The 15,913-nt window shown below is 35.1% G+C and overlaps 2 protein-coding genes across 4 annotated transcripts in view; one reads left to right on the forward strand and one right to left on the reverse strand.

The window, feature by feature from the left end:
• Nucleotides 1–15,913, reverse strand: part of LOC109053914 (disintegrin and metalloproteinase domain-containing protein 9) — a 1,168,157-nt gene that overhangs the window by 210,430 nt on the left and 941,814 nt on the right. The gene's annotated exons all lie outside the window — the stretch shown is intronic.
• Nucleotides 1–15,913, forward strand: part of LOC109088193 (protein MAL2-like) — a 34,434-nt gene that overhangs the window by 5,734 nt on the left and 12,787 nt on the right. The window contains exons 3-4 of one of the 2 annotated variants that reach the window (XM_042730118.1): nt 12,188–12,455; nt 12,755–12,925. In XM_042730118.1, coding sequence (XP_042586052.1) covers nt 12,336–12,455; nt 12,755–12,925 — 291 coding nt within the window. In that variant the 5' untranslated portion in view covers nt 12,188–12,335. Of the gene's footprint in view, nt 1–11,957; nt 12,456–12,754; nt 12,926–15,913 lie in introns of those variants that run through there. The other variant, XM_042730119.1, reaches the window with a different exon arrangement.

Genomic DNA, 15,913 nt, shown 5'->3' on the forward strand with positions numbered 1-15,913 from the left:
GTAAAAATGCTTATGCATTCAGATGCTTGGGGTATTTTTATGAAGGACTGAAAATGGGACATGATGTAAAAGTCTTTATTCACTTAGACACTTGGGAATTGGGAATTAGCCTTTAATTTTCTCCAAAATTATACAGTAAAAATATTTGACATTGTTTTAAGTGATAATCTGGGTTATTCTGAATACATATGAATTGAAAGAATGAGCTAACCTATAAAGGAACACTTTTTACGAATGTTGGAATATAGGACAGTGCAAGTGCTAGGACGAATTTTGTTGTTTCGGGTGAATTTGCTTTCAGTTTTCTCCAAAACTATACATTAAAATGCCTTGAAAATGAATACAGTTATAGTCAGGGTCACCCAGAATACATATGAATTGAAAGATTCAGCTAACCTATAAAAGGACAATTTTTTATAAAACTTGGAATATGGGACAAAGTGCAAGTGCTAGGATGCATTTTGTTATTTGGGGTGAATTTGCTTTTAGTTTTCTCCAAAACTATACAGTAAAATGCCTTGAAAATGAATACAGTGATAAAATGAGCTAACCTATAAAGGAACACTTTTTATGAGAGTTGGAAAATGGGAAAAAGTGCAAGTGCAACAATGGAGTTTGGTGTTTAGGGTGATTTTGCTTTTAGAGAATTTAGACAGTGATAGTCAGGGTCACTCTAAATACATATCCATTGACAGAATGAGCTAACCTATAAAGGAACACTTTTTATGAATGTTGAAAAAGGGAAATAGTGCAAGTGCAACAATGAAGTTTGATGTTTTGGGTGATTTTGCTTTTTGTTTTCTCCAAAACCATACAGTAAAATGCATTGAAAATTAATACAGGGATAGTCAGGGTCACTCTAAATACATATCCATTGACAGGATGAGCTAACCTATAGAGGAACACTATTTATGAATGTTGAAAAAAGGGAAATAGTGCAATTGCTAGGATGCATTTTGTTGTTTCGGGTTGAATTTGCTTTTAGTTTTCTCCTAAACAATACAGTAAAATGCCTTGAAAATTATTACAGTGATAGTCAGGGTCACTCTAAATACATATCCATTGACAGGATGAGCTAACCTATAGAGGAACACTATTTATGAATGTTGAAAAAAGGGAAATAGTGCAATTGCTAGGATGCATTTTGTTGTTTCGGGTGAATTTGCTTTTAGTTTTCTCTAAAACTATACAGTAAAATGCCTTGAAAATGTATACAGTGAATACGTATCCATTGAAAGAATGAGCTAACCTATAAAGGAACACTTTTTATGAGAGTTGGAAAATGGGAAAAAGTGCAAGTGCAACAATGGAGTTTGATTTTTTTGGGTGATTTTGCTTTTAGTTTTCTCCAAAACTATACAATAAAATGCCTTGAAAATGAATACAGTGATAGTCAGGGTCACTCTAAATACATATCCATTGACAGAATGAGCTAACCTATAAAAGAACACTTTTTATGAATGTTGAAAAAAGGGAAATAGTGCAATTTGCTAGGATGCATTTTTGTTGTTTTGGGTGATTTTCCTTTTAGTTTTCTCTAAAACGATACAGTAAAATGCGTTGAAAATTAATAGAGTGATAGTCAGGCTCGCTCTGAAAACATATCAATTGAAAGAATGAGCTAACCTATAAAGGAACCCTTTTTATTAATGTTGGAAATTGGGAAAAATTTCAAGTGCAACAATTGAGTTTGATGTTTTTGGGTGATTTTGCTTTTAGTTTTCTCCTAAACTATACAGTAAAATGCCTTGAAAATTAATACAGGGATAGTCAGTGTCACTCTGAATACATATCCATTGACAGAATGAGCTAACCTATAAAGGAACCCTTTTTATGAATGTTGGAATATGGGAAAAAGTGCAAGTGCAACAATGGAGTTTGATGTTTTGGGTGATTTTGCTTTTAGTTTTTTTCCAAAACTATACAGTAAAATGCCTGAATACATATGATTTGAAAGAATAGCTAACCTATAAAGGAACACTTCATATGTGTGTTGGAAAATGGGACACAGTGCAATTGCTAGGATGCATTTTTTTTTGTTTATGTGTCACACACACGATATTTAAAAGAAGTGTAAAGAATATATGTAATATATATATATATATATTAACGCATATATGTATTCACACACACACACGCATATATATATATATATATATCTATAATATAGATATATATATATATATATATATATATATATATATAATATATACACACATACATACACACACACACACACACACACATATATATATAATGCACATATACACACACACGAACATGAAATAAAAAATGAATGAAAATCATTAATATTAGCATTTATAAACATTAATAAACGATTTATAATAATTAATGTAGAATACAAACGTTTATGTACAAAAATCAAGTATTTATAAACTAAAAATTTTAAATTAGTTAAAATAATCAAAAGTATAAAGTAAACGTGTGTATGACAGCTTCTTTACATGCATTTTGACTGCTCGCAGCACCCAAAGTGCATGATTACACGCGCAAGACCAAAAAAAGTGCGGCTGGCTTGACTGTGTATTTTGAAAGCGCGGCTGGCTTGACCGCAGTGCTAAAATGCTATGCCGATAAGGGCGCAATTATAAACAAACAGTGAAGTATGTGCACTACTTCCATCTAGTGGTTATTCAAGTGTTATTACTGAATTTTATAAAATCATGGATATGTGCTTGCCTTGTAATATTACAGTTTTTCTCGATTGCTAACACACAATTCATGAAACAATTCACCATTTTCTCACAACTATAAACACAATCTCAAAACTACACACCAACTTGTGCAAACTTCAAACTTCAAACTTCCATTTCAAATAAAATCAAATACTTTAGTCAAAAACATGTTCTCTTTTGTCAGACTCAAACTTTGGCCTCCGATTACACACAAACCTGCCAAATACACACACTACTTCACTGCTTAGAGAACACTAGTGCGATCAGTTTAAAACACTGTTACAAAAACCTCCTTTTGGGAAATAGGAATCCCTTTGCAAGTCAATGACTGTTACAGTATATGCCACGGCATAAATAGAGGGGTGCAGATACAGTTAATTCAGTAATAAACTTTAAGAAAAGTTTATTGTCATTACACTAATGTAAAGAGATCTTGCAGTAAATGAAAAGCACTACAAGAGAAAAATTCAAAGAACAAACAACTGAATAAAACATTGGAATATACTGACGGTTACTTCACAGAAATAAATAATGAATGAATGAATAAATAAATTAATAAATTCATTCAGCATCCTCTGCCAATTTGCATTACAGTACTGGTAGTATCCTTATTATTTATAGCAGTTACAGTTTTTTTTTTTTTACAATCGCTATGACATTTTTTTCAATACTTCTAACAATTTTCCTAAACTTTTAATGCACCAACACACCTACAACACACAACTGACAAAACAGTTAATTTCATGCTCAAAATCACAAATTGCAAATTAAACTTCAACACTAATTTTCAAATTACAATAATACCCTAACACAATACACATCTACCAAAACACTGCAAACATGTCAAATTATTATTCCAAAACACTAACACATGTTCTCTTCCAACAGGAACATTTAGTCAATCATAACACAATGTCATAAAAACACTAACATCAAATGGATTTACAGAAACTGCATTACTTTAGGTGTCAGGTCTGACCTTATACAATAGACAGTGTATTGCTCTGATCATAGATTGTGTTTTACACTTCAGTTTACAGAGACAGAATTGCTGAAGTAAAGGCTTTATTTGCAACAGGACATTAGAAAAAAACTACAAAAAAAAAAAAAACTAAAAAGAAAACAAGAATGCAAGAAAATAAACAAAAAAATATATATGTACAATATAGCTGTCATTTATAATGTGAAAATACAAAATACACAAACAGAAAAAGCCACAGAAGAATAAAAAATAAATAAATAAATGTAATCTAATCTGCCTGGTCTTCTGCGTTTGGTCACATGTTCTCATCCACATGCCATCTTCTCTGGCAAGGCAACTTGGGAAGAATCTTTTGGTATGCCTTTTCCTTCCTTGTATTGTGCAGCTGTGATGCATTCATTGCATCCTGGAGGGACATTTGGAGGGATGATGGTGAAAACCCTTCCATCTCCAGGCTCAGTAAAACTCCTTAATGGTGAGGAAAGGGGAGTTACGGGCAAGGAAAAGAGACATCATTCTCGAATGGGTGTCAAACCAGGTTCTGACTGCACTGGGAATGGTGGAATGCAAGTGGACTCCCACCTGTCCCCTTTCTCTGGCACCAGTCTTTGGTGCAGATCTTCTAAAATCTCACATTTATGCAGGAGTGCACTTTTCATTACATTTACATTTACATTACAGTTTTTTTTTTCAATGCTAACATCCTTTTGTCCAATCTGTAGTAACATTTTCAAAATACTATACACAATTAGCACAACATCAGTCTGTTGTGACCATACCTTTAACACAATTCATGTTGTTTTCACACAATATTCAGTAAATTAACACATTTCTAAAATGCTTAAATTTTCTCTTCACATAAGCTTACCCCATACCAAAATCATAGATCTTTCTTATCTTTTTTACAAATGCTTAAACACAGCATGACAGAAATGAAGACCTTATGGTCCAAACTTTAGATATAGTGTAAAGCCTCTACTTCTGCAACAACAGCAACTCAAATGTATTTAAAAAATATCTCTATATAAAATATTGTAACAACTGATAAGCATTTTTAAGTAACAGATCACTAAAATATTTAGAAATAGCTGATTCCAGTCTCAGTTGGAGTCAGGTGTTGATGCTCTTTCCATTACATCAACATAGAGTAAAAAAGACCTCTTTGAATTGGTTTTGTGCATGCAGAACAACACAAAGAATCAAGAGAGAGAAAAAAATAATGCCTGGGAGAGGGAGAGGAATAGTTGGAGGAGGGAGAGGAGTAGAGGATCAGAAGAAGATAAGGAGGTAAGGGAAACAAGCTTGCATAGTAACCAAAGGACATGCATATTGTAATTTTGTTGATCTCTGGCATCAGCTACCATGGGGCACCATCCACATGCAACCACCACTCACTGGTGAGCAATTTCAATCAAGGTTCCAACTGAATTTCTGCATAGAGGACACTATTTTTTATTTTGTACATTCTATAAAGTAATGACTTATTCAGTTTTAGACAGTATGTTGCCAAGAATGAACACATTCAACACTTAAAAATGGGTTTCAGTTGAAGGTAACTAAATTACAAATTTTTATATTGTCTATTCAAGAAGAAATGAAACATGTACAGGTGCTGATCGTATAATTAGAATATCATCAAAAAATTAATTTATTTCACTTATTCCATTCAAAAAGTTAAACTTGTATATTATATTCATTCATCACACACAGACTGATATATTTCAAATGTTTATTTCTTTTAATTTTGATAATTTTAACTGACAACTAAGGAAAATCCCAAATTCAGTATCTCAGAAAATTAGAATATTATGAAAAGGTTCAATATTGAAGATACCTGGTGCTACACTCTAATCAGCTTATTAACTCAAAACACCTGCAAAGGCCTTTAAATGGTCTCTCAGTCTAGTTCTGTAGGCTACACAATCATGGGCAAGACTGCTGACTTCACAGTTGTCCAAAAGACGACCATTGACACCTTGCACAAGGAGGGGAAAACAGAAAAGGTCATTGCAAAAGAGGCTGGCTGTTCACAGAGCTCTGTGTCCAAGCACATTAATAGAGAGGCGAAGGGAAGGAAAAGATGTGGTAGAAAAAAGTGTACAAGCAATAGTGATAACCGCACCCTTGAGAGGATTGTGAAACAAAACCCATTCAAAAATGTGGGGGAGATTCACAAAGAGTGGACTGCAGCTGGAGTCAGTGCTTCAAGAACCACTACGCACAGACATATGCAAGACATGGGTTTCAGCTGTCGCATTGCTTGTGTCAAGCCACTCTTGAACAACAGACAGCGCCTGGGCTAAAGATAAAAATGACTGGACTGCTGCTGAGTGGTCCAAAGTTATGTTCTCTGATGAAAGTAAATTTTGCATTTCCTTTGGAAATCAGGGTCCCAGAGTCTGGAGGAAGAGAGGAGAGGCACACAATCCACGTTGCTTGAGGTCCAGTGTAAAGTTTCCACAGTCAGTGATGGTTTGGGGTGCCATGTCATCTGCTGGTGTTGGTCCACTGTGTTTTCTGAGGTCCAAGGTCAACGCAGCCGTATACCAGAAAGTTTTAGAGCACTTCATGCTTCCTGCTGCTGACCAACTTTATGGAGATGCAGATTTCATTTTCCAACAGGACTTGGCACCTGCACACAGTGGCAAAGCTACCAGTACCTGGTTTAAGGACCATGGTATCCCTTGGCCAGCAAACTCGTCTTACCTTAACCCCATAGAAAATGTATGGGGTATTGTGAAGAGGAAGATGTGATATGCCAGACCCAAGAATGCAGAAGAGCTGAGGGCCACTATCAGAGCAACCTGGGCTCTCATAACACCTGAGCAGTGCCACAGACTGATCGACTCCATGCCATGCCACAATGAGAGAGATGCTGTAATCACACTGCTACTTTTCATGTTCATACTTTTCAGTTGGCCAAGATTTCTAAAAATCCTTTCTTTGTATTGGTCTTAAGTAATATTCTAATTTTCTGAGATACTGAATTTGGGATTTTCGTTAGTTGTCAGTTATAATCATCAATATTAAAATAAATAAACATTTGAAATAAATCAGTCTGTGTATAATGAATGAATATAATATACAAGTTTCACTTTTTGAATGGAATTAGTGAAATAAATCAACTTTTTGATAATATTCTAATTATATGACCAGCCCCTGGATGTCAAATATGTAAAAGAAAGTAATGCAGTTTTTGAAAAGCCATCAACTGTTAGTATTTTGACAGTCACTGTGCTATGATTGACTATATGTTACTATTGGATAGAAAAATTAAAATGTCCTAATAGCTTTAGGAGAATAAAATAAATAATAAAAATAAACAAATTGATTTAATTAAATCTCAGATTTAATTCAAATCAACTTAGCTGAATCTGTACCTTCAAGCTAAAAATAAATGAATGAAATGAAATCATAGAGAGGTAGAATAAAGTAAAAAACACACACACACAAAAAAAAAATACAAAATAACCAATAGGGGCAAACCTAACTGAGTCTATACAGAAGGTTATAGTATAAACAAGAAGTGAAACCAGGAGTGAGAGAGAGAGAGAGAGAGAGAGAAGAGTGGTTCACACTTTAGACTCTCACAGTGTCAGTTAGTCGGATGCTAACAGCTAACAGTTAAGTTAGCTTTGGATACACTTGTGAAGTGGGTGCTGTTATCAGATTGAACCAGAAGAGGCTGCTCTCAACTTCCAGGATCAGATGTTGCTAAGAGACCGATGCAAGCTTACAACAGAGCAGAACTTGCACTGTTGTAAATCTGCATGGGAAACTCACGCGCCGTCAGTTATGACGTATCGCCTATAGCTTAATTCACAAATCAAAACAGCACATTCACTTCACAGACAATGGCAAGTTACTAGTTAGCTAGACTAGAATTAAACCATTACTTTGCTATTCAATTGCGTCACTTCAATGACTACTATGATATGCGATGGTTAAAGGAAAGCTTTAATTTAGGGAGATGAGGAACATCGCTCAAATCACTAATAAAAGCAAATATACTGCAGCGAGATTTCTTCGTCGCCCAGTTTTAATATCACTGCCAGTGGGATTTCTTCGCCATGCAGTTCAATTCATGCAGCTAATCTGAGGTTTCTTTGTCAGACTTATGCATTTAAAACTGAAAGTGGGGGGTTTCTTTGCCCAATATCAGATAAATTTAGTATAAATCTATGTATACATGCTGCCTCTGGGATTTCTTCGCCAGATAAATGGGACTTATGCAGTTGTTGCAACAATTTTGATTGAGATTTTAAGACTCCCCGTTATCATTAATCCAACACTGACCTGCAGTATTCTAAGATTAATTTTGCTCCGTGAATGGGCAAGAGGGCACACATTAGTTAGCTATGCTAATGGTTTAACCCACGGGAGTAATAGTCTAGTTTTATGGCATCAATCTAGCTATACATAACTTAAGGCCTTAATTTTAATATACGCGAGGAACATCGCTCTCTATCTTCTTCACGCTAAAAGAGGGTTTCTTCGCTCAATTTAGGGAGGTTAAAATTGCATTGAGACACACTATAAAAGGTTTAGCCATTTTACAGGGTCAAATTTGATAAACTGCAGTTAATTAAAGTCATTAACAGTGGCTGGTTTCTCAGTGAGGAACTCAGGAACTGTTAAGGCTCCGAACGTGGGCATGTATAGCCTACACATTCATTCACAAAAACATGTCTTTGGATAGTAGTCTTGTTTTGAATGAACACGCATAAGAAACACAACACAGTTACTGAGTCTGCTCACAGAACTAGGTTAAAAAAGTTGCCCTAAATTCTCCACCAATAATGTAACAAATTAGCTCAAAGTGAGATGTACATAATTAATCATAACGGGTTATTATTAAATACATTCATCTTCAGGAATTCCTTGTAGCATTATATCATTAATAGTACAATAAAATGATTTGTTCGTCCGCAGGGCGGACAGTGTTAATCGTTTATTGACCCTAAGTAAAATTATTTCTCTGACCACGAAAAATAATTTTACTACTAATACATTGCTCCCAGAGCATGTAATGAAACCGGAATGTTAAAGTGACCTCGTTCTGTGAGCAGCAAACACAGACAACCAAGTGTGAATACATATGGATGTTTATTAAACTACACTACAGGGGAACATGCAACATCAGACTAAACACAAACATACACACATTAAACATAGATGCAAACGCAAGGAAGGCATGGACAGAGAGAGAGAGAGAGAGAGAGATAGAGCGCACTGCAGAGCGAGCGAGTGCTCACGTGCAAGAGAGTGAAGAGTCATGGCAGTATTTACTCATAAACTAAATCACAACCTGTTAAGAACCGTCAAAGAATCTCATCACCTTAATTAAAAGGGGTCAAAGCCTAGAAGCGCATCTAAATAGTTAACAATCGGTTACTTGCATTGGTTCTGTAGTTGCTGAGTAAAGTGTCCCGGTGCATGTATAATGCGTAGATTCCTGTTGGATCCTGTTAGGAGTGAAACCTTCGTCATTTCATCCATGGGTTGACTGCTCCGAAGTGAATCAACAAAGTTGCTGAAAACTGCCAGAAGATCGGCCTCCCCCCGGAAGGGGAGTCGCGAGGTGTCCAAGGTGATGGGTGTCTCCAGGGAACCGCAAGTTAAGAGGGCACGCCTTTTGGGTGTGGAAGAGGTTTTATCTGGTTTCCCAGTACCTCTTTTGGTTGGATTGACCAATAACAAGGCATATAGTTTCAGCGGGAAAGTGTTTCTTTGTCTCGGTGACACCTGATTTGCATATTTTATTAATGGAGTGATTAACTGGTTATCTGGTAACCCAAACTATGGTACAAATAGTATGATGCATTTTAGGCTCAGATAGTAGAGATATTTAGCTAAGGCAAACTGAGAGGTTTAATTAGGTACCAAGAAGATATGCAAGACAGATAGAAACATAAAGATACATTCTAATGCTTGAATATAGGCACTTAGAGGTCAACTAACACGGCTAGAGAATCATAATTATGCTAATATGAGCTGGGAAACATACAAACACACAGGAATATATTGTATACATTTGGAATGGCTTATATCCTGAGTTAAATGCAAGAAGGTTTGAGTGAGTGTGTGTGTGTGTGTGTGAGCTGGCTGCTCAGCCGGGCCCATTAGGTGTCTGGCATCGAGGGCTATCTAGTTATCTCGGAATGTGTTTGAAGTTGGATGGGAGACCTTAAAGAAGGTCTGCTCAGTATCTTCCAGATAATGGGGGTAAACCTTGCCATTAACCACTCATATAAAAGTATACTATGGGGCCAGATTCTGTAATTTATATGCAAATGTCAAAAGGCTAAAGGAATCCCTACAACATAAAGCCCAAATCGTACATGATCTTAAGCAGATGCTACAACACACTTTACTGTAAATTATATAATAAACAAAAAGAAAACAAATAGATAGAATACAAAAAGATTAGAAAAGCTAGTGTTAGTTTTTTCCCCCTTAGTTTTTTAAGAAAACAAGCAGTGAATGAATAAAGTGCAAGTCTAAAAGGGACAAGTGTTTTTTTTTTTTTTTTAAGAAATTTACTATTCCAGAATTTAAGAATAATACTTTTCCACACAAGATCAGCCCAAAGAGGTCCTCTTTTACTATATATATAATACACTTATAAGTAGTTACAGGTGCACCTCAATAAATTAGAATGCCGTGGAAAAGTTAATGTGGTGGGATGACCTAAAAAGGTCAGTAGTAACCAGGCGAAAGGGCCCATGAGGTGACTTTGATAAATAGGCACATTTTTATTTAGACAGGTAAAAGTATTAAAACATCACATCACCAATCTTTGATGCAAATACCCACATGAAAACAAAATCAAAATAAATAAACAACAAAAAGAAAACCAACTATAGATGGCCACAGGTTACCCAGAAAGTGAAGACAGAAGTGGCACGAGCAAAAGTGTTCTCAAAGCAGTCAAGCTCACATCAATCACACTGCAAACCTACACAGAAAAAATAAAGATAAAGTGATCAAACCACCACACAATCTCAGCCACCTCACCACCGCCATCCACAACGGGCAACTAGGTGGCCAACATTGGCTTAAGAAACCAAAACTAAACCTATAAAAGAAAAAATAAACAATTAATAGTGGGCAATGCAGGTGATACAAACACAAGTCAGCATTGTAACACAATCACTATTAACCCAGTTTCTTTGGGGCCTAATCTCTCCTCTGACACTCTGGGTCTCAAAATAAAAACACAATAACAAAAGTATTAAAGCTAAAGTAAACGGTAACCGTGCATCCCTCTAACATCCACTATTTCCAACTGGGACAGTCAGGCAACCATCAGTCAGGCAATAATCCAGCCACAACACTCTTAACCGGTACATGATATGTTCAGTTCTCAATGAAGCTCCGGCAGTATTTAATGTAACTGCTTATCTGCTGCCATTCTTTTGAAGTGCTATATCATTCTTTTCAAAGTTCTAGATCCGCCACAACATTCCCGAAATCAAAAGCGGAAGAGATAGAACAAACAATCTTCACTACTTCCTTACATAATGCTGGGGCTGCTGGGACTTGTAGTGCCCAAACCATGGTCCCATTACATTCATTTCAGTAATTCAACTCAAACTGTGAAACTTGTGTATTAAATAAATTCAGTGCACACAGACTGAAATAGTTTAAGTCTTTGGTTCTTTTAATTGTGATGATTTTTGCTCACTTTTAACAAAAACCCACCAATTCACTATCACTATGTTTTTTTTATTTTTTATTTTTTTTGGTCTTATGAAGTATTCAAATTTGTTGAGGTGAATTGGTGGGTTTTTGTTATATGTGAGCCAAAATCATCACAAATAAAAGAAACAAAGACTTAAACTACTTCAGTCTGTGTGCACTGAATTTAAAACACGAGTTTCACAGTTTGAGTTGAATTATTGAAATAAATAAACTTTTCCATGACATTCTAATTTATTGAGATGCACCTGTATAATAAATGGTACAACCTTAATCAAACATTTCTGTTCATATTAATGGACTGCAGTGTTCAGTATATCCTTCAGCATTGTACAAGAAGTCACAGCAGTGGTCTTTTCCACAAAACTTTAGGCAATATTTAATGAAAAGGCCTGTGCACTTCACCTTCCATTTATGGATGGTAAATTTGTTTCATTGTTGACAATTACCTTTTCAGAAAGCCTCTTAACCCTTTCAGTATACTTTTACTACATAGTGCATGGACTTCATTCAGTACCTAGAATCAAATCAAATCAAACAAAGAGTTGTTTCTGCTTTGAGATTTTATTTATTATCAAATTGGGGTGTAAAATAATGTTTACTTAGGTATGTTGAAACTAAGCACATGTGTTAATTATTAACCAAAGTTATGAAACTGTTCAGTTATTTTTGTGCATGGCCAAACAGAATAAAATAAAATAAATCGTATTGTGGACTAAGGAAAACTTAAAATTAAATTAAAAACAGTGGCACATTTTAAATAATAAAGCCTGTCAAATTCAGAATAATTAAGACTGCATGCCCTCAGACACCGTTGTTTGGCTCAGCTGTGGGAGCTGAAATGACCTAACAAGATGGGAGTGGCCACACACCTGTCAGACCTGTTCCTGATACATGACTCCAGCAGGATTCTCCCATGCATTAGTTCTTTGTTCAACCTGTATTTGTCAAGCTGAATGAGTATGGCGGAAACACCGAACCCGGCGACTACCTCCTTTCCAGCACCGACTATTTCTCTACCCCTTGGAATGGAAATATTGAGGACATATTCAGGGGCCCTGATTTGTTTGGAAATTGTAAGTGTTATTGTTTATAACTTTTTCAAGGCTTACTGGGTTAATATTAAGTTTATTATGCCTGTACACACTAATCATACATTTTTAGGTCTTTGAATTCAGAAAGCCTGTCTTACCTGTCAGCAAACTCTGGTGTTTTTAGTGGGTCGCAGGTTGCATTAGGTCAAGTAACTAAACAATGATTTTATCCCATGATAATGCTTAAAATATCTGGTAATTGTTCATCTTTGGTATTACTTGTTTTTTAATATGCTATATAAAATGCAGTGGCTTCATATATATACTTTTTTATCAATCAGGTGTTTGGAGGGTTGGTGTGGATATTAGTAGCGTCGACGAATGTGTCTGTGCCATTGTTGCAGGGATGGGTGATGTTTGTCTCAGTAACCATGTTCGTCTGTTCATCTCTATACCTTTCCCTGTTTCTGCTGGGCCTGGCTGACAAGATTAACACTGATTTGAATTTCATGGTGAGTGTGTATGGCTTTACAAATGCACAGTGCTAAGACTAATTTTAACACATTCATAGATTGGACACTTTAGATTATTGGACGCTAATTGCCAGGGCAGTCATCCAAATACAGTTTAGGGTTAAGCACCTTGCTCAAGGTCATAGGGTTGGTAGAACAGGAAATACCAGTGCTTGCAATACAGTTCTTAAAGTTTAATTTTTAGATAGGTTGGAAGATTTGCATTTGTTCAAGATTTTATATCCCAGGACAGATCTTGAACAGATCAATGAACAGATCTTTATTTTGTCACTTTTAACAATATTCAAAAATATACCTTTTACTATGCCTGTATTGTTTATTTTTTCTTCTTTTCTTTCTTTTTTTTAATTGCATTTATGTACATAATGTATTTTTATAGATCCTGATTCTGTCCAAGATCAAGAAAATATGAAAATCCATTTTAAATCCATTACATGAATTACAATGTTAGTGTTTAACATTATTAGACAAACACTAGTATTTCCACCATCTAAAAAAATGGTTTTAAGTCAGTTATTTCTATCGTTGGCTGTGGTTTGTCAGTAGGAAATATCAGTTTACATTTCCAAACATTAATTTTGCCATTACTTGTAATAATAATGTAATAATAATCCAGTAAGATTTTGTTTGCACAAAGAGTCTGACAACAGCCAGTGCTTCACACAGAAATCTGATCTTATCATCATCCAGTCTGTCTGGAATGACATGAAGAAACAGAACAAACTGAGATAGACTAAATCCAGAAGAACTGTGGCAATGTATCCAAGATGCTTCAAGAAACCACCTGCAAAGCTACCTGAAAATCTATGCACAAGTGCACCTATGGCAAAAGCTGCTTGCTGTCACAAAGGCTGGTCACACCAAATGTTGATTTAATTTAGTTAATAGAAGTTAATTGACAAAGAAAATCTATGCCATTATTTCTGACAACATCCTCATTTTACAGCATTTTTACACAAATTTTAAACACTTTTAACAGTACTGTAGCTTTGCAGGTAGGTCTCTTGAAGCATCTTGGGAGACGTTGCCACAGTTCTCCTGGATTTAGTCTGTTCTGTTTCTTCATGTAATTCCAGACAGACTGGATGATGATGAGATCAGATCTCTGTGTGGAGCACTGCCTTACAATTAATTGCAAAATGAATATTTGGAAATGTACACTGATATTTCCTACTGACACACTACAGCGAAAGAAATAAATAACTAACTTATAACCATGTTTAGCTGATGAAAATACTAGTGTACATATATGTAAAAATTAATTATTCATGCCCCAGTGCATGATGGGAAAAACGTGATAATAACTTTGATATTTACTTAAAGAATCCTTCTAAACATAACAAACAATTCCAAGTAAAATATACTTATAAGTTCCAACCTTAATTTCTCCAAGCTTAAATTAAGTACTAATATAGAATTTACTTTCATTTTTTTAAAGGGGTCATATGATGCTGCTAAAAAGAACATTATTTTGTGTATTTGGTGTAAAGAAATGTTTATGCGGTTTAAGGTAAAAAAAACAAAAAAAAAAACAACAACATTATTTTCCACATACTGCACATTATTGTTTCTCCTCTATGCCCTGCCTTCTGAAACGCGTAGATTTTTGCAAGGCTCATCGCTCTGAAAAGCGAGGTGTGGTGTGATTGGCCAGCTATCCAGCATGTTGTGATTGGCCGAATGCCTCAAGCATGTGACGGAAATGTTACACCTCTTAACATATTGTTATGTCTGGCCAGAGCGACGAGAAACATAACATGTTTATGTTTATGTTCAAATCGCATCATATGACCCCTTTAATTCTTGCCTGAACTAAATTATTTAATGTAGAACTGACATTTGTTTTTATGTAATATTTCTTCACCACAAAATCATTTTTATCAGTGGAAAGTATGGGATCAGAATCCCGCCTAAAGTATTGCAGTCACGGATAAAAAAATAACAAGCGTGAAAACAAAATTTAAAAACGCAATTAAAAATATATTGCACACGATTTAAAAATGAAAGCAAAGTTTTCAGAATAGCAAACAGTGGTCATGGAATGAAAAATAATAAGTGTAAATCCAAAAATTAATAACGCATTTTTAAAAAAATAATAAGCATGATATTATTCCTCACTGAATGAATCTGCCGTTTGAATGAATGATTTAATGTCTTACTCTAAAGATACTTGCCGCTACCTGCTGGCTGTTTTACTTTCATATTGTCACTGTATTCTTATTTTATATATTGAAAACATTATGATAGTGTTATGCAATTATATATGTAGCTTGTTGCATATGTTGCGTAGTGTTTATGTAAAATAAACAATTTGCAAATAAATTGTTGTGTATATCAAATCCACCTGGCCTCTGTAACTGTCTCCTCTGCAACACTATCGTTTTCATTAATCAGTAGTCAGATCTTGTCAATGCAAAACATTACATTAATTTATTCATAATTAATTTACTCATTTAACGTTAACGGATCGCCAGGCAGGCGTTCAGCAGTGACAGGCAGACATAAAGGTGTCCTGTATGGAAAGATATATCCCAGCTGACAGCTGTCCATTTTCACCTGTACAAGTGAACAACACTGAACATGGGCAACTAATAAGGCGCGTTGGAGTCATGTCACCACCCCTCTTCATCTGATTGGCTAGAGGAGGAACTGTAAATCTAGAACTAGTGGACCAATAATGTCGCTTAAGCCCGCCATGATTTACATGAAACTCTAACCGAGACATTTGGAAAACCAAGTGCAGAACATGGAAACAAGAGGGAAGGGAAAAACAGAATAAGCATACAAAAAATAAAAATATGAGCAGAAAGTGTCTGAGAGCTGAAAAAACATGATTTTGTGCGTAAGTCAGACAATATTTGCATTAATATTTAAATTTTGTGAAATATGATTTTAAACTTGTTTAAAGTTTTGATTCATGCTTATTATTTTTAAAAATGCGTTACTAATTTTTTTTATTTATGCTTA

The sequence above is a fragment of the Cyprinus carpio genome, chromosome B8, assembly GCF_018340385.1.
Source record: "Cyprinus carpio isolate SPL01 chromosome B8, ASM1834038v1, whole genome shotgun sequence".
NCBI lineage: Eukaryota > Metazoa > Chordata > Actinopteri > Cypriniformes > Cyprinidae > Cyprinus > Cyprinus carpio.